At 36.6% G+C, this 24,153-nt stretch overlaps 1 protein-coding gene across 4 annotated transcripts in view; it reads right to left on the bottom strand.

Moving 5' to 3' along the window:
- LOC150101594 (p21-activated protein kinase-interacting protein 1-like) overlaps positions 1-24,153 on the bottom strand; it is a 182,238-nt gene that overhangs the window by 17,516 nt on the left and 140,569 nt on the right. For 3 of the 4 annotated variants that reach the window (XM_090400702.1, XM_090400705.1, XM_090400704.1), the window contains one exon: positions 15,019-15,209. In XM_090400702.1, the coding sequence (XP_090256828.1) occupies positions 15,069-15,209 (141 nt within the window). In that variant the 3' untranslated portion in view covers positions 15,019-15,068. Of the gene's footprint in view, positions 1-8,079; positions 8,187-15,018; positions 15,210-24,153 lie in introns of those variants that run through there. The other variant, XM_090400703.1, reaches the window with a different exon arrangement.

The raw sequence follows: 24,153 nt of genomic DNA, 5'->3' as shown, positions 1-24,153 counted from the left end.
TGCTGTCATGTACCCACAGTAAAATTTGCATAATCCTTTTTACCTGCGTTTACTGCAAATATTTGACTGCTTTCAGCTCTGCCAGAGTCAACATTTCCCCTATCGGCGACTTTTGGTACTAAATATTTTTTTCGCGGAATTCATCTCCCCATGCCTTCGAAAGTCTCAATATAAAATGTGGTCTCATGCTGTGTATTAGTTTTAGCTACAGATACCTCCAAAGAGGGAAAGTTAATTTATGGCCACCCTGTATATATAAACACAAACACACATAAAAGTCCCCCATCACCTGCAAGAGGGGGGGGATATTTCTAAGACTGAAGCGAATGCCTGAAACTGCATACCCAACCCTTTATATGCTATGTTTTTTCCTACACATACATGCCTATGATAAAGTTTAATTTATAAATTAGGCACAGTAAGAGATTAACAACAATAACTAATAATAAAATAGAACAATTTACTGTAATAAAAGTTTGTGAATGTGAATGGAATCTTAGCAATCTCAGCTTATGATTTTTTTCTTTCCTTATGAAATCGAGAGCTTTCATCATTTCACTTAAAGAATGCACTTTACAGCTTCTCTTTGGCACATCCGAATTGCCAGCATCACTACTCTTGCGCTTTGGGGCCTTTAAGTGAAATAAGGGTTATTTGAACATAAGCATTGCGATACCAGTATAACCAAGATGGCTAATAAGTGACTAACGGGCAGGTTTTGATGTTGAAAGTTTATTTTCCACTTGGTTAGAGTATAATAAATTTAGTTTAATCCTTTATCCAAGTGTGAGCAAACAAAGTTTGCGCCTGAAAGTATCTTCAGGACTGGGTTAAGGTGGTACACACCAGGGCAACTCGTTGCAAAGGTGGAGCAAGCTACCAACACTCCTATCCTAGTATCTCCTATAATGCAAAACACATCTCCTTGCGGATATGTCTATTGTTATGCATTAAGGGAAGGGCCACTACCCAGACCGGTTTCGACCTTTATTGAGGTCTCTTCAGTGGGAGCCAGGCCCAAGTCGAGATATCAGGCCGAAGCATTTGCAGGTCATCTCCACCTATAGGAATTGCCAATTGGTGTGCCACCCTTTTTTAATAAATTACTCTGGATTTAGAGAAAGATGTTGAAAGTTTATTTTCCACTTGGTTAGAGTATAATAAATTTAGTTTAATCCTTTATCCAAGTGTGAGCAAACAAAGTTTGCGCCTGAAAGTATCTTCAGGACTGGGTTAAGGTGGTACACACCAGGGCAACTCGTTGCAAAGGTGGAGCAAGCTACCAACACTCCTATCCTAGTATCTCCTATAATGCAAAACACATCTCCTTGCGGATATGTCTATTGTTATGCATTAAGGGAAGGGCCACTACCCAGACCGGTTTCGACCTTTATTGAGGTCTCTTCAGTGGGAGCCAGGCCCAAGTCGAGATATCAGGCCGAAGCATTTGCAGGTCATCTCCACCTATAGGAATTGCCAATTGGTGTGCCACCCTTTTTTAATAAATTACTCTGGATTTAGAGAAAGATGTTGAAAGTTTATTTTCCACTTGGTTAGAGTATAATAAATTTAGTTTAATCCTTTATCCAAGTGTGAGCAAACAAAGTTTGCGCCTGAAAGTATCTTCAGGACTGGGTTCTAGGATAGGAGTGTTGGTAGCTTGCTCCACCTTTGCAAGCTTCAGATACTAGGATAGGAGTGTTGGTAGCTTGCTCCACCTTTGCAACGAGTTGCCCTGGTGTGTACCACCTTAACCCAGTCCTGAAGATACTTTCAGGCGCAAACTTTGTTTGCTCACACTTGGATAAAGGATTAAACTAAATTTATTATACTCTAACCAAGTGGAAAATAAACTTTCAACATCTTTCTCTAAATCCAGAGTAATTTATTAAAAAAGGGTGGCACACCAATTGGCAATTCCTATAGGTGGAGATGACCTGCAAATGCTTCGGCCTGATATCTCGACTTGGGCCTGGCTCCCACTGAAGAGACCTCAATAAAGGTCGAAACCGGTCTGGGTAGTGGCCCTTCCCTTAATGCATAACAATAGACATATCCGCAAGGAGATGTGTTTTGCATTATAGGAGATACTAGGATAGGAGTGTTGGTAGCTTGCTCCACCTTTGCAACGAGTTGCCCTGGTGTGTACCACCTTAACCCAGTCCTGAAGATACTTTCAGGCGCAAACTTTGTTTGCTCACACTTGGATAAAGGATTAAACTAAATTTATTATAACGGGCAGGTTGCATATACAGTATAGGATGGATACACTAGACAAAGGGATGATTCACGTCCTGGGTGGGATGGTGTGAGATTTTATCTTGCTACTCAGAATGGTATGCAATTTAAAACGTATCAATTGTTTATTTCTGGAATTTTCCATTTAATTTAATATTTTTGGACCAGGGCTGACCACGAGTAACTGAAACCGCAGATAAATGGGAAGGATTACTGTGTGTGTGTGTGTGGGGGGGGTATATTTACTATCAAAAAATCACTAACTGTTTGTTGTCTTACTAATATCATGATGGTGTTTTTTTAAATACTTCTGTTAAACATAATTATTTTTCAATGTCATTGTACTGAAGATGCCTTTGATACCAACACAAAAATTTTATATTAAAATTAATTTTCACATACGATTTCTGATTTCTTTTGTCTCAAATTTTAAATAAATATGACAAACTCCAACATTATCAGATCTCATATTTCAATCGTCTAAGGCACTTTATACAGTATCAATCCACCTATATCTTGTTCTTCCTATGGGTCATTTTCTTGCAAACCTTGAAGAGAACACTTGTTTTGCTAATCTTTCCTCTCCCATTGGGTTGAGTGACCATACCACCTGAGATTAGCTCTGCTAACGCATTCCTGGATGCTGACAATGTCAAGTTCTTTCCTAATATCCTCGTTTTTAATATGATATTGCCATTGATGCCATCTATTCACACCTCTAATCTTTCTCAGGCCGCTCATATCTGTGATCTCCAGTCTTTGGTCAAGTGTTTTACTTCTGACTAGCTCTCACATCCATAAGTTAAAATTGGTTTCAACACTGTCTTGTATACAGCTAATTTAGTGTTCTGACTAATTTCTCTCTTATTCCATATGAATTTATTCAATTGACTTCCTACTATACCAGCTTTATTGATTCTATTGTTTATTTCCATATTTAATTTACCATCTCTTCACTAAAAATAATAGTAATCATGCCTAAATAGCTGATCTTCACTAAAAATAATAGTAATCATGCCTAAGTAGCTGAAATGTTTTAATCGTTACACAGGTTCTCCGTTCACAACGCAGTTGACATATTTAATGATTCTGCCTATTTTCATTGTCTTTGTCTTTTTACTGCTGACCTTCATACCATATCTATTACAACAGTTATTTCATTTAGTCAGGGAATCTTGCAAACTTGTAGCAGTTATTTAGAAGTACAACATCATCCATGTAAAACAAAGAGCTGACATTAACTTTTCAAATTTTGATATCATGTTTAATACCACTTTCCTTCATAACGTGATCCATATAGATAATGAATAACACACGGGATAATGTACATCCTTGTCTCACACTAGATTTAACATTAAACCATCTTCCTGTACTTCCTTCAATTCTAACTGCTGACTTACAACTCAAATAAAGACTAAGTATTGCTTGATATAATGCCCCACTGACACCATATAACTATAGTGTATTCAATAGCTTCTCTCTTGGCACCTTGTCTTATGCCTTTTCCAGATCGACAAAACTTAAATACAGATCTTTGTTATATTCTCATGCTTTCTCGACTATTTGTCGTAAAGTGAAGATCTGATTCTGACAGCCTCTATTTGGCCTGAATCCAGCTTGTACTTCAACAAGCTTTTCTTCCACAATTCTTCTCAACTGTTTCTCAAGTATACTTGCATAAATCTTACCAGGAACACTCAGTAGGGAAATACCTTTGTAATTCTCACATTCAGTTTTATTTCCCTTTTTATATATGGGTACGATGAGAGCTCTACTCCAATCATCGGGAATTCGTCCCTCTGTCCAGGCCTTCTGAACTATGCAGTGCAGCCACTGTAAGACTTTTATACCACCATACTTCAGCATTTCTGGTTGAATATCATCTAGTCCTGCTGCCTTTCCACATTTCAAGCCTTTGATGGCTTTTTCTACTTCAAGTAGTATGGATATGTTCCTGACTGTATACCTGTTGAGTGTTTTTTACCACTGTGCTATCACTGCTTGTTTCATTTAGCAATTTTTCGAAGTAATTACTCTATACTTCTAGGATATCTTTTTCTCCAGTTTTTATGTCACCTTTATCATCTCTAATTCTTTTTACAACACTCTTTCCTCCATTTCTGAGATTCTTCAACAACCTCCAGAATATCATGCTACCTTCTTGATATTTATTTTCTATGTTCTTACCAAAGTCTTCCCATGACTTCTGTTTAGCTAGTTTTACACAGTGTTTAGCTTTCTTACATTTGTCTCTGTATTCTCTAAGAGCAAAAGCTGACTCATTTGTCAGGAACTTGATATGCTTTCTTCTTTTCCTTCACTGCCTCTTTAATTTCCTGTGTCCACCACGGAGTTCTGATTTTTCTATCTTTGCAGACAACTTCACCACATGCCTCTCTGGCTGAATCAATCAGAGTTTTCTTCAAAGCTTGCCACTGAATCTCCAAGGTTTGGTTCCTGTTCTAAAACTCTTCCATTTTTCCTTCAATATTCTTTATGTATTTTAGTCTACAGTTTACATCTGAGAGCTGCTCAACTTTTATTCGCTTTAAAACTTTCTTACATATTATTCTTTTCAATATGAAATTCAATTTTATCCTGCTCAAGACTAAATAATGATCACTTCCAATTTCAAATCCTCTGTACACTCTAGTGTCCTGCACCAGGGAGAAAACATCACTATCAACAATAACATAGCCAATAAGACTTTTCTTATTCCTTGCTTCTTCTCTCCATGTGAATTTGTGCATATTTTTACGTTGGAACATGGTGTTAGTAATAAGTCCATGTCCTGAGCAGAAATCCAACAGGTATTTGCCATTATTATTAGCTTGCTCTTATCTCCACATTTTCCCAAAATATTTTTTTATGTCTGACAATCATTTCCTACTCTGCTATTTAGATCCCCAACATTAGAACTGGACAATGAGACTGATTTGTGCCTTTTTCATTGTGTCAGCTGCTTTCTCTAAATCCTCAAAAAATTCCTCCACTTCTACCTTAGTAGAACCTTCTGTGGGACTATAGGCACAAAACAGGCTCATTGTCCAGTTCCCCATTCTGATAATTGCCCACATCACTCTACTTGAGACTGCCTGCCATTCAAGAAGATTAGCCACGTATTTAGTGTTGATTACTATGGTTACCCCTTCTTTTCCTTGATTGTCATCTGTGCAGGTTATTTAAATAAAATATAGTGTTTCTATAGTTTTTATCTCTCGGCTGCCAGTCGTTTAATCTATTTGAAACACACACACACACACACACACACACACACACACACACACACACACACACACACACACACACACACACACACACACACACACACACACAATCCGCCAATAATTGTCCAGATACCTCCCCCTGTTATTTGAAGTTATGGACCATTCCTGGTTTGTTAATAACATAGAAATCAGTGCACAGATAATGATAGCAGGAAGCAGTATTTCATCACAGCAGTTAAATACAGGTATTATGTCAACATGACGTGAACTCAGTGACTTCAAGAGAGGTGTCATCGTGGGCTGTCACATTGGTGGTATCAGGACCGACACATAGTATTTTTCTTGTGTGGGCGATTAATGTTCGGAGCCTTTCCAAAAATGTTTTTTTTTGAATAAAGTGTGAATAAAATGAACAGGAAATGAAAAACAAATGAAAACCGCTTTACAGTATAATGTTACATACGGATTAGTCCCTTATACAAATTTTTTCAAGTTATATAAATTTTCAAAATAATATAAAATAGTAATATAAAGTTAAGAGATTTATTCAAATATTCTTTACATTAATTTTGCATTAATAAATAAATTAATTTTGAAGATTCAACGAAAATAGATAAGAGAATTTTACAAGAATATCTCGCATTGGACTCGAGAGTTCGCCGATTATTTTGTGTCGCTGACGCCGCCCTAACAGCCCGCTAATATAACAGGCTCGAATGTCGAGAAGAATGAGTTATTAGTAGTAAGCTGAATTTTAGGGCCAGACCACATTCATCCGATCCGATTAAAATTAGGATATGGCCCTTGCACGGAACTCAACAATTAATCATAAGTTGATTTATGATACATCAAAAAATAAAGAACTATTTTAGGTACATTTTCGTAAATTTTAATAAAATATTACAGTGATATAATCGGGTCCAGGATACAATTTCAGAATTGATTTGTTTATCGGGCCCCTTCAGATCCGGGAAGATCTGAAGGGGCCTGAACGGAAGACGACGTACATTCATAATTATATGTACCATTCTGTACCATTTGTTGTTCATTTAAACTCTTATCTCATAATTTTTTGACATCTTTTAGGCACCTTTTCTTCTGCGGCATCCTATGTATATTGCACATGCCACCAGCTGGGATGGGTGGTATGTCCATAGGTGCTACTGTTGCTCAACTGGAGCATCCAAAATCAACGGATGGCAATTCCATCAACAAAATGGAGACATTCTGGCATCACTAGTGCAGGAAAACACCCAAGACAGCTGCTGAAAATAGCTGACAGGGACAGGAAGGTGTTCAAATGGGTGGCAAGTAAAAAGTGGCAACCATCAGCACAGACAATCTACGATGAGTTCAAGAGTGACAGTAACACTATAATGAGCACTAATACTGTATATAAAAAGAACTCCATTTACTGGGTTTCCACAGAAGAGCAGTAGCACACAAGGCGAACATCACAACAACAAAAAAGTACTCGGTGCAAAGACCATGTGAACTGGACAACTGACCAGTGGAAAACAGTACTCTTGAGCGATGAATCAAGGTTCACCTGTTTCCAGTCTGATGGCAGGGTGTGGAGGCAACCTGGTGAACGCTTGTTACCACAGTGTGTTGTACTCACAGTAAAGTTTGGTGAAGGGGTGCATTCAGCTGGTTTGGAGTGGGGCTACTGCTCATTGTCCATGGGTCAATGAAAGCAGCTCAGTACCTTGATATTTCAGATAATCAGGTGCTGCCTACAGTGTGGAGTTTCTATGGAATGGAACTGTGGTACTATCACAAGACAACAATGCCCCATGACATAAAGCCTACAGCTGTTGTGGAATGGTATGAAGAGATGGGGAAGGGTGTTGAATGACTTCCCTGGCCTGCACAGAGTCCTAAACTCAATCCAATCGAACACCTATGGGATGAATTGGAGTGCCAATGGAGGTCCAGAGCAGCACATCCTTGATCTGTCGCTGAACTCAGTGCTACTTTGATGGAGGAATGGAGAAAAATTACACCCGATGTCTGCCATACATTGATGGAAAACTTCCCTCAAACAGTGCAGTAGGTGATCAAAGCTAAAGGTGCACATACCCGATATTAGGGTTCACCTGCTGGTATCAAGTGTAAATTTCTAAATTGTCTGGACAATTATTGGTAGATAGTGTATATATAAACAGAGGAAAAAAAAATAGAAAAAAAAGAAACAGAAGATATAGGAAAAAACCATCCTTAGCCTGCCCACAGTACTAATGTATTATATATAGGTTTACAACCTCCTTTTGTGGGCAGGAGTTATTATTATTATGTGACACCTCCAGGGAGTCCAAAGACTCATCGAGGGAGGGCACTTGCTCTACAACTCTGTCTCCACAATTCAATTCCCCAACTACACCAATGTCATCTACTGCCAACCACCATCACTAGTATTTTCAAAGACAATCACAAATATTCATGCCCATGATGAGATTAGAACCTGCAGCCTTATGGACTGGAGAGCAGATATGCTAACCATTTGGGGCCCCATACCATCACAATACTCTTGTTCAAAAAAAAAAAAAAAATTAACAAGATAGAAAATCACAGACCTATAATCTTGCTGTCAAGTTACACAAGTATAAACTATAAAAATAATAAAGAATTACCAGATTATTAGAGGAAGCTCAGGATAATGAACAAGCTGGATTCCGAAAAGGATTTAGCACAACAGACCATCTGCAGACATTGAATCAACTAAGAGAAAAATGCAGGGAATACTACTTATTAACAAAATATATGAAAAACAACTGGATTAGAGACATGGCCAATTACTAAACAAATACTGAATAGAAGTTTAAAATTATTATTATTAGTATTTGTATCCTTATATATATGAACAAAGCAGTCCATTCAAAATAAACAGTATGTTAAGAAAATGCTTTACCTAAATTATTCAAATCCAACTATGCCCTAAGTGAACAAGGTTAGAGTAACAATGAGATTAATATCAATAGTAAAAAAAAAACTAAACCATTTAGGATACTCTAATGATATAGGAATAGCAAATAACAAAAATCAGCTAGAAGAAATGATGAAGAAAAAATACAGTATGAAATAAAGTAGATCTATCATAAACCATGAAAAGGAAAAAATGACAAATACTAAAAAGATAACAGCAGAACTAACACTATACAGTAATATAATAGAATAAGTACATGAATGTGTAGCATTCCTTTGAAAAACTTTTATATTAAACAAAAATAATCATTTTAAAAAATATAAAGAATTCAGCTAGGTCGGGTGATTTTTGGAAAACTGGAAAAATTCCTGTGTAGTAAAGTAAAATATGAGAATAAAGATAAATTTTTACCAATGTGTCATTCCAGTAACACATGAATTAGAGACATGGCAAATTACTAAACAAATACCAGATAGAAGTGTAAAATTATTATTATTATCATCAGGATATGAGTCAAAAGACTCATCATGGAAGGCCCACTTTCACACATAGCTTATCATACCATGACTTAAATGCTTCACTGTCTACAAACTCACCACCTACCACTCTCCAAGCAAAAAACCTACTCCTCTAAACCTGAACATACTACAACATATAAAACTTCAAAAGATAGCCTCTAGTTCTCCCCATCTCCACCCATACATTAATCCAGTAATAACCCCTACCAATTTGTATGCTTCAATCATGTCCCCCCCCCCTCCTTCTATACATTAGACCCTGCAAATTGCAATCCCTCAATATGTTTTCATACCTGACATTCCAGACTAGAACCATCTTAGTCAATTGTCTCTAAACACTTTCCAACATCTCTTCATCTTTTTGAAAACAAGTAACCATCTGTGTGTAGTAATCCATATACAATCTGATCAAAGCCTTATGCAGTGGAATCACAACATCATTGCCATAATCTTCTGTCATGCCACTCCAATTTTAGTAAAATGTCCCTGAAATTTCAGGTCTCTATCTACCCTTCTCCCCCCCCAAATCCCTAATCTCCTCCACCTTCCATGAATTTTATACTCTGCATCCCATTTGTGCTTCATGAATTAATTAACCCTTACATTATGCTACCTTGAACTGGTAGCCCACTCATACAGTCTATTCAAGTCTGCTTGCAAGGCTACAACATCCATTGTTGTAGCCTTGCAAGTTGTCCTCTTCATAGTTCTCAAGTTTGCATCATCATCATCTGTAAATAAATGCATATTACCATTCAAGCCTTCCCAATATCATTTACAGACAAATTAAAGAACTCCAAAACAGACCCTTGGGGCACAACACTCTCCTCTTCCTGCAAGCTATCCCTTGAGCTTGTCATAATCATGCGCCTTATAGTTCTACATAGATCCCTTTCTCACAAAAGTTCTAATGTGATGCCACCACCCAAGTCATCTTCATAGTCACATTCAAGATGCTTGATCCCAGTATACTCTGTCTTATGTACTGACTAAGGCAGGTGTCTCTCAAAAAAAAAATTCATTTCTCTTTGCCCCCCCCCCCCCAGATGCTGTCTCTTCATTCCAATCTATATTACCACAATTAAAACCACCATAATGATCACCCATTTCTTATTAGCCAGACAAATTGGCCTATACATACTTTTATTCTTACTGCCTTCTACAGCAGTGAAAAGGTCAATAGCAACATCCATCTGGATATTTTGTCCTGTTCATTTGAACCTCACACCACACTGCTTCAAAACCACTGCCACTATTTGCTCTTTGCATTTCTACTTTAAATGGGAATAACTCCTCTACTACCATTAACAGCATTCTTCCTCCCTTTCTGTCCTGTCTATTTTCACAAAAGACATATCCATTCATCTGTATTCCTGTCAGAATGTCAACCTCATCCAACCATGTCTCGCTTATTTTTGGATGAACAAACTATCAATGCTACAATTTTATTTCCTTTATTTCATATACTTCTGACATTTGTAAGCATACATACTAGCTTATTTCTGTTTCTATAATAAGTCCCACTGATCCTGCATCCCTGGTATCTCAATCCTTTCTTGTACACACCATTCCTGTATCCATCATCCACTCCTCTCACAGTGTCCCCTGTCTCTCCCAATCCATCTGTCTGTCTTGACAGGATAAAAATAATAATGAAAATATAAGAAACAAAAGTGTTGATTATAAGGAGAGGGATTTTAAAATTGAAATGGAAATGAGCAGGATATATCGCAATGGAATGAAAGCAAATGGACAAAGACAATCACTCAGTGGTATCCATATGAGACGAATGCCTGAATAGAATGTTTGCATTGGGAAGCCTTTAACAGAGAAAGATGCAGGCAAATAGGTGGAGGCCTACAATCAAAAACAGTTATAAAAAAAGGGCTTAGAAGAAGAATTTTTCTGACACCTCCTTCCTTCTTTTCTCTCCCATGAAAAAAAAAAAAAGAACATAGCAAGCACTGGTTTTAGTAGCTTCATATACAGATTGAAAGTAATACTATCATCTTGTTTCTACTTAATATTCTTTACAGTTCTTTAACAAAATACTTTCATTCATTAATTAAAACATTAATATAGGATATTCTACACATTAAGACATTAAAACAAATACTGATTTTGTGCAATAACATTGTGAAATTAATCCAGAAGATAAAAAAATAAAATATGGAGATATATATTTGAATACAGTGGATGTTCATTATAGTGAACACCACTATGATGAGATGATGTGCTATAATGAACTATTGACATGTTTCAGCCTAAGTCCCACAAATCCAATGCTATTCATTTACAGTAATCTCATGATTATTTTAGCACATTTGTAGAGATATCATAGAAAGAAAACATATATACAGCAATCCCTCGATTAGTGTGCCTAATGCTTTCTTTAAAACAGGTGCATTAATCGAATATAATAACCTATGGGAAAAGTATAATTCGTATCTCAAATTTCTTTTTTGAACTTTAATTTTTTTTAATAAAAGAATTAAGGTATGTCTCAGGGTCTAGTTAAAAGAAAACCATGAAGCTGAAAGGCAATAAAACATATTCAGAATATAAATTTTATTATTCTACTTCTTAACAAAGAATTGAGCTAATGTAGTTTGGCTGGCATTTTGTTTCTTTTTTTCATACAACCGAAGGTATGGCCCTATTGCCTCTTCTACTCTTCTGCCAATTTTACTGCTTCTCTCTTCATCAGGGTCAGCCTCTAAGCATTGCTGCTTAAAAACTTTGATTGTACAAAAAATATTTTCAAATTGTTTCTGTGAAATCTCTTTTGGCTGACTATCAGTGGTTAAATTTTCTTTGTATTCTTTGAGATCTTCTGGCTGTGCATCTAAATTTAGCAGGTCGGAATCGCTCAATTCTTCAGAATGAGATTTAATTAACTCTTGGACATTATCATTGAAGGGGAGAAAGAAATGAAGGACGTACGAATTGGTCGCCAACAAGCGAAATCACATTCTTTATAGATAAAATTTCCCAACTATTATACAAGCAAAATAGTTACCACTTTAAAAATTACAATGATCATAAAAGAGAAGTTAATTTTCCGACGTGTAATAATAGACAACTCATCCCAGAAGACAGATTGATTACCCTATTATCGGAATGGATTCTACTTTTTGTGACATGCGCAGAAGTGTCGAAGGGTCTCGAATCTGTGGGCGTACTATAGCAGACGACATAAATTTTGGAACATAGTGTACATGGAAGTGGTGTAGTATGCTATTAAAAATAACTTCGTAAAATGTTTTAAATCAGTAACTAAATTATTTCATTCTAGTGAGTGATTTTTTAAAATAGTTAGCCATAAAAATGTATAGATAGAAAATTTTTAAAATCTGTAACATTTATTTTTAAGATGTATATAGGCGCACTAATCGAATTTGGGTATTGAAAAAAAACGACGCACTAATCGGGGTGCATTAATCAAGGGATTACTGTATGTGTGTGTGTATATATATATATATTTTGTTAAAGATATCAAGCAATTTTATAAGCTAGGTTTTTAATCCTTTTTCCCAAGTAAGCAAAATATAATCCTTTTAATCCTTTTTCCCTTTTTGGGAAAAAGGATTAAAAACCTAGCTTATAAAATTGCTTGGTATCTTTAACATAATATATACCCAAGGTAAAAAACTTTCTACATATATATATTTTATCTATACACAGAAAATATATATACATTTCATCTTTCTAGATGGAAAAATTTTTGTATTGCAACACTTGAAGTTTCTCATGAGATTGCCCAAATTAATTTGAAAATAGCCTGTTTTGATTCTCATCATAAAGGAATCTTTATATGGGCTTTTTCAATTGAAGATGAGGTAGCAGGTCTCATACATTGCCAGATAAACTGGCCAGGGAACATACACAATTAACAGAAAGTAATAATATATAGGGATATCACATGGTGCTGCGAAAAAGTGGCTCTGAACGAAAAGTCATGGGACTTCATGTAAATGTCTTTAATAATAATAATAATATGTTGGAGGCTTAATGGATTGTATACAGCACTCAGAAAGGATTAAAACAGAATTTAATGAGTCAGCCAGGCCTGACTGACCATAGTCGTGGTTGCAGATGTATGACATGTTCCAGGCAGATAGCAGCTGATCTACCTGTCTGTCCAAAGTACGCCAGTTTACAGGAACAGGGTACTTTATAACCTCCAGGCACTGAGAGAGGAGGGAGCTGATCTTTTGTAGACTGGATAAGGGTAGCAAGTTTGCGGTGGGGCTTAAATGCTGTGTGTAGGTTGTACTTTTTTAAAATCTTGGCTATTTTTTGCGGATGTGCCACGGATGTAGGGTATGATGATGGCATTTCTAAACTCTTTCTGAAGAGAAGCCGGGGAATGGGAGATGTCTTGATTATTTTTTTAATACTGTGATCACTGTAGTCATTGGAGAGGAAAGTATTGTGTATGTGGTCAAGCTCAGTTGTAAGGGTGGTTTTACTGGAACAAAGATTGTGGGCTCTCTTGGTAAAGGTTTTAATAATGCCATATTGTTGAGCAGGGTGGTGGGAGACTTTGTGAATGTATCTATCTGTGTGCGTGGGGTTTCTATATACAGTGAAGGAAAGTGTACCGTTGGGAAGGCATGTAACTAAGTTTTCTAGGAAGGGTAAACAATTGTTATTTTCCTTTTCCATCGTAAACTGGATTCTTGGATGTAGGCTGTTGTGGTGACTGAGGAAGGAGTCTAATGTGTCTGGGCTATGAGGCCAAATAGAGAACACATCATCTACATATCTTAGACAGATAGAAGGTTTGAGAGGGGCCGAGTCTATGGCTCGTTTTTCAAAATCTTCCATATAAAAACTGGCAAGAGGGGGGGGGGGGGGACCCATGGTGGTTCTCTCTATCTGCTTGTAGATTTTGTTCTTCAAAGAAAAATAACCAGAATTGATGGCAAAGGAAAAGAGATCTAAGATGTCAGAAGGAAAAACGTTTTTTAAGAATGTTAAGGTATCGATTAAGGGAATACTGGTAAACAACGAGGAGATGTCCAAGCTTACCAATATGTCTGTGTTATTTAAGGTTAAATTTTCTATGAGGGTTTTAAAATGGGTAGAGTTTTTTATATAGGATGTGGAAAGTCCAGTGAGGGAGGGAGGGAGGGGGGGATCAGAGAGTTGGCCAACATGATGTCCTCAAAGCATTTAAGCCTCTACACATGAATAATAATATTAATAAAAATACTGAATTATTAGCCAAGTAAATAAGTGTCGTTTACTTAGTTTAGCATACACATGCATACAGCTAAACAGTGCATTATTAACACTACAATTGTACAAAAAGCACATAAGAAATGGGTTATGAGGTTAAATGCAATGTAAGGCAGAAGAAAAGAATATTTTGAAGAAAGTCTGATTTTCCAACTGGAAATAACAAGGTGCTTGAAAGTGGAATGCTTAAAATATTTCTGGGTCATTCTTCATTTGATTGAAAGGAAATAAGCAATAAACTGCTCAAGAAAATGTCAGCTTCTGAAGAATACTCAATATAGCATATGGAACTACATTTTTCTTCACAGGCTGTAGTTAATTATTTTTTTTTTTTTGCCAATTACCAGAGGGCAACATTGTCAAGAAGCTTCCAATTGTAAGTTTTTTTTTTTTTTTTTTTTTTTTTTTTTACTTGCGAGCTATTATTCCAAAAATGTTATTTACTGATTATTTTCTTTTTTATTTGTTTTTATAATTGAAGAATTCAAAGTTTGTGTTCATATTTTATCTTAATAATAACACAAAATAGTAATTCACTTGCTCTAGAATTGAGGGATTCCAGAAATGGATGCAGCAATTCTTCAAGTTGATTAACCTTCAAATACTAAAACAAAAAATCAATTTCTCAACACAATTAGATGAATGAACGATTACTATATTTCATATACTCCATGGGTATATACCAAAAAGTTAAGGACCCCAAAACAGTTTTTTTTTGTGCGTGTTTACTACAATTATACCTTAAAAAAACACATAATTTAATGATTTCTCTCATTCTCTTTTTTATACATATATGAAAACGCAAACACAAAATTATTCTCTATAAAGAAACTGCATACAGACTAAAATGACAATATTAATTTACCTAAAGTAGTTAGAGAAGATAATGTCACAGCTGCATGTGTGGTATTTCTATCAACATGACATTCCTGCTGATCTAAAGAAATTACTTCTTTGTGGTCTCCCTTCCTCATATATTATCTCTTCTTTCCACACTGCTAAACAAGTTGGATGACATGTGGTATTTACTTCAACAAGTAGTTTTGGAAAGTCTAGCTAAAAAAGAAATAAAAACAGTTTCACTTCAAAGTTCAAAAAAAGTGAGGATGCACTCCCTCACCCTTTGGGTAGAAAGGATTCCTGGGGAGGGGAGCATGTTATTGTTATGAAACACTTTTCTTTAGTAGCTGAAGAAAGATAAAAACAGTTCTCTATATGAATAAACCACAGGTTCCCACAGTGGAGACAAGAACCACCCCCTTGGGATACAGATGGTTTTCTGGAGGGGTTGTTGGTGTTGATATGAAATATTTTGTTTTTTTAACACACACATGAAGAAATTTATTTCAGTAAAATTATAGACTATAACTGTGTTAAGAATAATTACTTTAATTTCCCGATGTTTCACTTTCATATTAAGGTCATCATCTGGAGTATACACATACATGTACAAAGACAAGCTATATACATTTCGAACAGTACTCCAAAGTGACAATGATTTGATCAACCATTATTCTACTAGCCAAACCTCTAGTGAAAAAAAAAAAAAAAAATACATCAAAGCTATATTTCATTTATAACATCATCAGAGAACAAATTCATATAGATAGTTTTAATGTGATCAGATGTTTTGATGATCAAAAAGGCGAGATTTACTATGGTTAAATTTGATGTGCTGTTTATGTTTTTCCCCCATGTTCCCCCCCCCCCCCCAAATTGCTAACTTTTATATGGAAGCTTTTGAGCAATGTACTCTAGATTCCTATACTTTAAAACCCAAAGTCTGACTTAAACTAAGTTGACGTTTTCATTGTCTGGTCCCATGGCTGCCAGACATTAGACCCTTTCCTCAGACACCTAAACAAACAACACAAATGCACACAATTCACGAATGAAAATGAAAGTCAGAACACACTTCCTTTTCTAGATACACTTGTCACACATGTTCCTTCTGGCAGTCTTTCCTTCACTGTTTGCCGTAAGCCTACACATCCTGGTCAATATATACACATAAACTCACTACCACCCTATAACCAAAACTAGGTGTCATTAACACACTAAAAAATAGGGATTTGAAGATTTGCTCCAGTGAACAAATGCTTAAACATGATTTAAAAGTTATTAGCAATACCTTCCTGAAAAATGGCTACAGCACAAATACTAAACAAAATTCTTCACAAGACACCACTTAAAAATAAACCAGATTGCAATAAAACTGCAGCCTATCTCATACGTTAAAGGGATATCACACAAAATAAACAGAATAATACAGAAATACAACCTTAATGCTACCTTTAAACCTCCAGCAAAATTAAAGAATTTATTCAACTCCCTCCCTCCGCTGACTGACCCTGGAGTATACCGTATTACACTTTACATGCAATTTGACCTATATAGGTGAAACAGGATGCACAATTCCCATCTCAAAAAAAGTAACATAAAAGGCACATCAAATTTAACAACTACGGAATCTCACCTTTCTGATCATGCCCTGAATACTCCAGAGAGAACAGACTGGAAAGGTACCTGTTGTTTATATCACATCAAAACGTAGTATGAGCATAAATTTAAGGAGACCTGTGAATTTCTTATCAACCCCTAATTTTAATAATAATTATGGTCTAAAATCCCAAGAACATGGATGCCACATATTCCACCCATATAATCTTTTGGTCTAAGAGTTAATTATAATTAGGACTGTAAGTAACTAGAACCTTAACTCTAATACTTGTGTAGAGGCTTAAGTGCTGTGAGGACATTATGTTGGAGGTTTAATGGATTTTTTTACAACACTCAGAATGAATTAAATTAGAATTTAATACTCCTATATTTCGTCCTAGTCACTAGGCCATCTACGGGGATTACAAAAACAATTAATGTAACATGCACACAAAAACTAACAATACTAAGCCCAACCTCGTGGGTGACACTAAAGTCCTATCTAGGTGGAGCGTCCTCTAAGGGTGGTAGTAGGTGGCCTGGAATGTAAGGTGGGACCTCTGGTGATGAGTGTTTCCCAAATCTTCGGAAGGCTTAATGCAACCGTATTTGTTAAGATTTGGTTGGTTTCTGAGAGCTGCTGCTGCTTCTAAGAAAAGTCTCTCTTTCTTGAATTTGCTGTGGTGGAGCATGGTGGTTTTCTTCCATGATACTCTGTGGGTGGTGTCCCAAACATGGTCAGCCAAGCCTGAATGGCCATAGTTGTGTTTAACGATGTACGACTTGTGTTCCTCCAGGGGGATGGATGCTGATCTGCCTGTCTGTCCAAAGTACGCAAGCTTACAGGAACAGGATACTTTGTAAACTCCAGGCAGAGAGAGAGAGAGGGGAGCTGATCTTTCGTAGAACGGATAAGGGTAGCAAGTTTGCGGTAGGGCTTGTATGCTGTGTGTAGGTTATACTTTTTTAGTATCTTGGCTATTTTTTCTGAAGTGCCTTGGATGTAGGGTATGGTGATGGCATTTTTAAATTCTTGTTGACGAGAGGGACGGGGAATGGGGGAGGAATTGATTATTTTTTTTGATACTGTGTTCAGTGTAGCCATTGGAGAGGAAAGTTTTGTGTATGTGGTTAAGCTCAATAGTGAGGGGCAGTTCCACTGGAACAAAGATTGTGGGCTCTCTTGGTAAGGGTTTTAATGATGCCATATTGTTGTGAGGGGTGGTGGTGGGAGAGTTTGTGAATCTATCTGCCTGTGTGTGTGTGTGTGGGTTTTCTGTATACAGTGAAGTCAAGTGTATCATTGGGCAGGCACGTGACTAAGGTGTCTAGGAAGGGTAAACAATTGTTCTTTTCCTTTTCCATAGTAAACTGGATTCTTGGATGTAGGCTATTGAGATGACTGAGGAAGGAGTCTAACGTGTCTGGGCCAGCCAAAAATCCACAAACCCAATTCCCCCACTCAGACCTATAGTAGATGCCACCAATGCACCTTGTTACAGACTGTCTAAACAGCTGGCCAACTCTCTGTCCCCCCTCACCGGAAATTCAGCTTCCTATATAAAAAGACTCGACCCACTTTAAAGCCCTCACAGAAAATTTAACCTTGAACAATACAGACATATTGGTAAGCTTTGATATCTCCTCTTTGTTTACCAATATTCCCTTAACTAACACTTTATCTCTCTTAGAAAACGTTTTCCCTTCTGACATCTTAGATCTCTTTTCCTTTGCCATCAACTCAGGATATTTCTCTTGGAATAACAAAATCTACAAACAGATAGAAGGAACCGCCATGGGTTTCCCCTTCTCACCCCCCCCTTGCCAATTTCTATATGGAAGATTTCGAAAAACGAGCCATAGACTCAGCCCCACTCAAACCTTCTATCTGGCTAAGATATATAGATGATGTGTTCTCCATTTGGCCTCATGGCCCAGACACGTTAGACTCCTTCCTTGGTCATCTCAATCCAAGAATCCAAGAATCATCCAAGAATCCAGTTTATTATGGAAAAGGAAAAGAACAATTGTTTACCCTTCCTAGACACCTTAGTCACGCGCCCTGCCCAATGATACACTTGCCTTCACTGTATACAGAAAAGATGTAGGGTATGGTGATGATGCCATATTGTTGTGAGGGGTGGTGGTGGGAGAGTTTGTGAATGTATCTGCCTGTGTGTGTGTGGGGTTTTCTGTATACAGTGAAGGCAAGTGTATCATTGGGCAGGCGCGTGACTAAGGTGTCTAGGAAGGGTAAACAATTGTTTACCCTAGGAAGGGTAAACAATTGTTTACCCTTCCTAGACACCTTAGTCACGCGCCTGCCCAATGATACACTTGCCTTCACTGTATACAGAAAAGATGTAGGGTATGGTGATGGCATTTTTAAATTCTTACCCACACACACACAGGCAGATACATTCACAAACTCTCCCACCACCACCCCTCACAACAATATGGCATCATTAAAACCCTTACCAAGAGAGCCCACAATCTTTGTTCCAGTGGAACCCGCCCTCACTATTGAGCTTAACCACATACACAGAACTTTCCTCTCCAATGGCTACAGTCAACACAGTATCAAAAAAATAATCAATTCCTCCCCCCATTCCCCGTCCCTCTCGTCAACAAGAATTTAAAAATGCCATCACCATACCCTACATCCGAGGCACTTCGGAAAAAATAGCCAAGATACTAAAAAAGTATAACCTACACACAGCATACAAGCCCTACCGCAAACTTGCTACCCTTATCCGTTCTACGAAAGATCAGCTCCCCCCTCTCTCTCTGCCTGGAGTTTACAAAGTACCCTGTTCCTGTAAGCTTGCGTACTTTGGACAGACAGGCAGATCAGCATCCATCTGCCTGGAGGAACACAAGTTGTACATCGTTAAACACAACTATGGCCATTCAGGCTTGGCTGACCATGTTTTGGACACCACCCACAGAGTATCATGGAAGAAAAATCACCATGCTCCACCACAGCAAATTCAAGAAAGAGAGACTTTTCTTAGAAGCAGCAGCAGCTCTCAGAAACCAACCAAATCTTAACAAATACGGTTGCATTAAGCTTCCGAAGATTTGGGAAACACTCATCACCAGAGGTCCCACCTTACATTCCAGGCCACCTACTACCACCCTCAGAGGGCGCTCCACCTAGATAGGACTTTAGTGTCCACCCACGTGGTTGGGCTTAGTATTGTAAGTTTTTGTGTGCATGTTACATTAATTGTTTTTGTAATCCCCGTAGATGTCCTAGTGACTAGGAAGAAATATAGGAGTATTAAATTCTAATTTAATTCATTCTGAGTGTTGTAAAAAAATCCATTAAACATACAACATAATAATAAAACTTAACTCTAATATAATAATGTTTGTGTTAAATTATGGATTAGGCCACTACTTTTGCTGTATTAAAACTATCTATATGAATTCATTCTCTGATGATGTTATAAATAGAATATAGTTTTGTAGTTTTTTTTTTGTTTTTTTTCCACTAGAGGTCAAGCTAGTAGAATAACATTGATCAAATCATTGTCACTTTGGTATGCTGAAAAAAATGTAATATAGCTTGTCTTTGTATGTATATATATGTGTATACTCCAGATGATGATCTTAATATGAAGGTCGAAAGGTAAGGAAGTTAAAGTAATTATTCTTAACACGGTTGTAGTCTCCATAATTTTACTGAAATAAATGTTGCTCACTGTGTAACACTAAAGGAAAGGATACACGTGAAGAAAATTTCTTAAAATCCTTTGCTTGGGTAGCTTAGTTGTCAACTCAGAGCCTCAGTTAGAAAGTAACCAACAATATATGTTCTAAACACTTGAAATGTATTTTTAAAATTCAAATTTTGCCAATAATATCACATGCAAGCTAATTCTGAAGCAATACTTTATATTATAAAAAAATATGTAAATTCATAGCTAATATAGCTTGTCTTTGCATATATATATATATATGTGTGTGTATACTCCAGATGATAACCTTAATATGAAGGTCGAAAGGTAAGGTCGAAAACTGAATAGTCTCCATAATTTTACTGAAATGAATGCTGATCACTGTGTAACACTAAAGGAAAGGAAACACATGAAGAACATTTCTTAAAATCCTTTTCATTCTCAAAAAACTTCCAAATCAATCGGAGATTGCATTCTAAACGAGTCTGCCTGGCTGAGGATAAAGAAATTCTAGAGATTAAAAGGTATCAGATGCAAATTATGGTTTGACACCATTCTGATGGATACAATTATAAACTCAATATTTTACTTAGGGGCAGATCAACCTATCATGTAAGTAACAGACCACTAACTCAAACCAAATAAATAAACGAAATAAATTATTGGGTTATACCTCCACTACTGAAAAACTGAATATTCTTCGTTCATGGCTGAGAATTTAGGGAGACAAAATACACGTATTAAAATAAATACTTTACTTAATACTAAGAAAGTACCAACTGCCATTTCGACCCCTGTATTGAGGTCATCATCATCAGAAAAATACATATGTATAAGAAAACAAGCTACATGTTTTTGTTCTCTACAAAGGTAAAATGAATCTAAGCTGCTTATCAATCTGCAGATTCTTCGTGCTTATCTTCTCAATATATATGGTCTCCCTAAGGTTCATAAAGAAGGTTATCCATTATGTCCCAGTTAATCATACTTACTTTCCCAACTTATCATGTTACTAAATATTTTTCTAGTTCTACTTCGAAACTTTACTGGCCACTAGTTCTTATATTAAAAAAAGCATTGACTTCAAAGATAAAATTAAAAATAATCTATGTTTAATGGGCAGGGATGCTTAAAGGTCAAAGCTGTATGTATAACTGGAAGATCTCTAAGTAGCCTTTTCAGGAATGTCGAGAGCTGACTAGGGCTTCTGACCTAATATCCAATTGTCACCTTCTTGGGATGCACTTTATTAGGTGTCTACCTAGATACCAAACAAATGAATACAGGCTCTAGATTTGGGATTGAGCCGACCAAATTGTATTGTTATTCGAATAAATTATAATGCAAAAAGATGGCAACGTGACAGAATTTCATGCTTGCTGAGGCATCACCAGGTTAAACAAAGACCCCACTGTTTTTGTCAGGGAACTAGGGTGCACAGTGAAAGTCAGCTACTGGAACAAACCCCCAGAACATATCGCGACTTAACATAATCAGAATACAAGATTAGTACTATCAACATAAGAAACATCAATGGAAAAAAAATGGAACTAGCAGAAGAATTGAATAAGATTGCCGACCTAGTTGGTCAAGTGGTTAGCTATTTGTTCCAACCAACCAACAGGCTGCTGTTTCGACTCCCACTGTGGACATAGATGTTTGTGACTATCTTCAGGTGGGAGATGAATTTCACCACTTGGTGTGAGACCACTGCTCCTCTTACTGGAGGCCAAAAGTGGCTTGAAAAAATTCCATATTTGGTCTCCAGAGCAGAGTTTCAGGCTATGTAACAAAAAAAGGTAAAGTAGGAAGCATGAGATGGTTAAAGTGGAGACAAGCCAGCAATGTCTTGTGTGACCAGCATGTCCTGATTCGTCTAAAGGGGAAGTTCTGTAAGTCAGTTGTGAGGCCTGCCATGTTGTATGGATCAGAATGTTGAGCTGTAAAGAAAATACATGAGCAAAGGATTAATGTGGCAGAGATGAGAATGTTAATGTGAATGTGTGGAATAACAAGAAAGGATAAAATTAGAAATGAATTTATCTGAGGTAGTTTGGAAGTGGTACCAATAGTTGAAAAAATGGGGGGAAAACGGATTAAGTTGGTTTGGACATGTTGAACGGAGGCTCAGCAGCTGAAAATGTAAATAGGACTAGGAATCTGAATGGGAAGAGGTAGACCAAGAAAGAAATGGAGAGAAGTGGTGAAAAGAGACATGAAAGAGTGTGGAGCATCTGAAGAAATGGCACAAGATAGGAAAGAATGGAAAAAGAGGACTCGCAAGGCTAATCCCAAATATGTGGGATAAAACACAAGAAGATGATTCTTGAAGATGTCACTGGGACAGAGATGGAATATCAGAAGATTAAATCTGTTGTTTAATTATTTCTCTGTGTGGTATTTATTCCATTAAATTTAATTATTAAATTAGAATAAGAATGACCTGGGTTTGCATCCTTTTCTATTTATGAATACTTATCAACTGAAGGTGAGTTAACTTGTCTCACAGAAGTGGAAGAGGTTTTCCCTCCCATAAATTGAGTTTTTCATCTTGCAACAAAAACAAATCGACAAGAGAATAATGCAATTAACACAAATAATAGTGTGTTGATAAGATTAACTGCTTTATCAATTTACTTAGCTGTGACAAGTTAATATAAGGAGTACATCATCTTCTAACAGTAAGGAGAAGATGATGATGATGATTATAAAGAAAAATAGTTGGTAAAACTTGATAGCAGATAAAATAAAGAATGGAGACGGTTTTGAAGCAAATATAAAATCAACAAAATAACAGATATCAATAAGAAGAATAGAACAAATAATAATGAAATAATAATGGAATTTCAAAAATAATATATTGGAACCAAAAAGGCAATCAAATGCTTTATACAAAAAGCTCACATCATACCAAACTTAATTTCCATTTTTAGCTATGGCATTCTTTCTTTCTTTCTTTTATAACTCAGTTCATTTTCAAATGTATCAGAGGATAATTTTCTGTAAGCTTCATTTTTCTTTAATTTTTTCAATACATTCATTTCATTTTCTGATGTCCCTTTTAGTGTGTCATTTTTTTAATTTCTTTCCCTAGACTGTCAATTGGCTATTTTCTTTATTGTGATGCATATATTCTACTCTTTTTCAATATTTTAATTTACCTCTATTCTTCATAAATTCTCTTCTAATTTTATACAGTATACAGTTTTCTAATATTTGTAAGTATTCTAATTCTTGTAACAATTTTATTTTATATACACTTTTCTTGGGAATATGCCAAGAATGTCTACACATGTTTTGTGGACTTGGAGAAGGCATATGACCTGGTTACTCGGGATAAGATCTGGCAAGTAGTACAGGAGTATGTAGTGGATGGCCAACTATTAGCTGCCATCAAGTCCCTGTATGAATGCCCAGAGTTTTGTGTCAGGGTAAACAGCACAAAGTCTGAACCTTTCACAGTCTCCGTTGCCCTCCGCCAAAGGTGTGCTCTGTCACCCCTCCTTTTCATAATATTTATGGACTGGATTGATAGGCACAGACGAGGCAGTGAGTGTGTCAGAATTGGAAGATGTAGCATTGGACGTCTGCTTTTTGCAGATGACCTAGTTCTGCTTAGCTCTTCCACAGATGACCTCCAGCAGACCCTGGAAGGTTTGTAGCTGTTTGTGCAGACACCAGAATGAAGATCAGTGTGGCCACAACTGAAACATTTGTGGTCTCAAGACAACCATCCCAGTGCACTCTACATGTAAGTGCCAAAAATTTTATTTGGCAAGGATTCTTTGGCAAATAATTCTGATTCTTCATTTTCTTCAGGGGAATAAACACTGAATATTGCAGTTTTCAATCTTTAGATATTAGTATGGCTGCTGCTT

The sequence above is a fragment of the Typopeltis vanoorti genome, chromosome 11 (genome assembly GCF_054136105.1).
Source record: "Typopeltis vanoorti isolate ZY-2024b chromosome 11, IOZ_Tvanoo_1.0, whole genome shotgun sequence".
Classification (NCBI taxonomy): Eukaryota; Metazoa; Arthropoda; class Arachnida; order Uropygi; family Thelyphonidae; genus Typopeltis; species Typopeltis vanoorti.
This window is presented reverse-complemented; position numbering and strand designations above follow the sequence as displayed.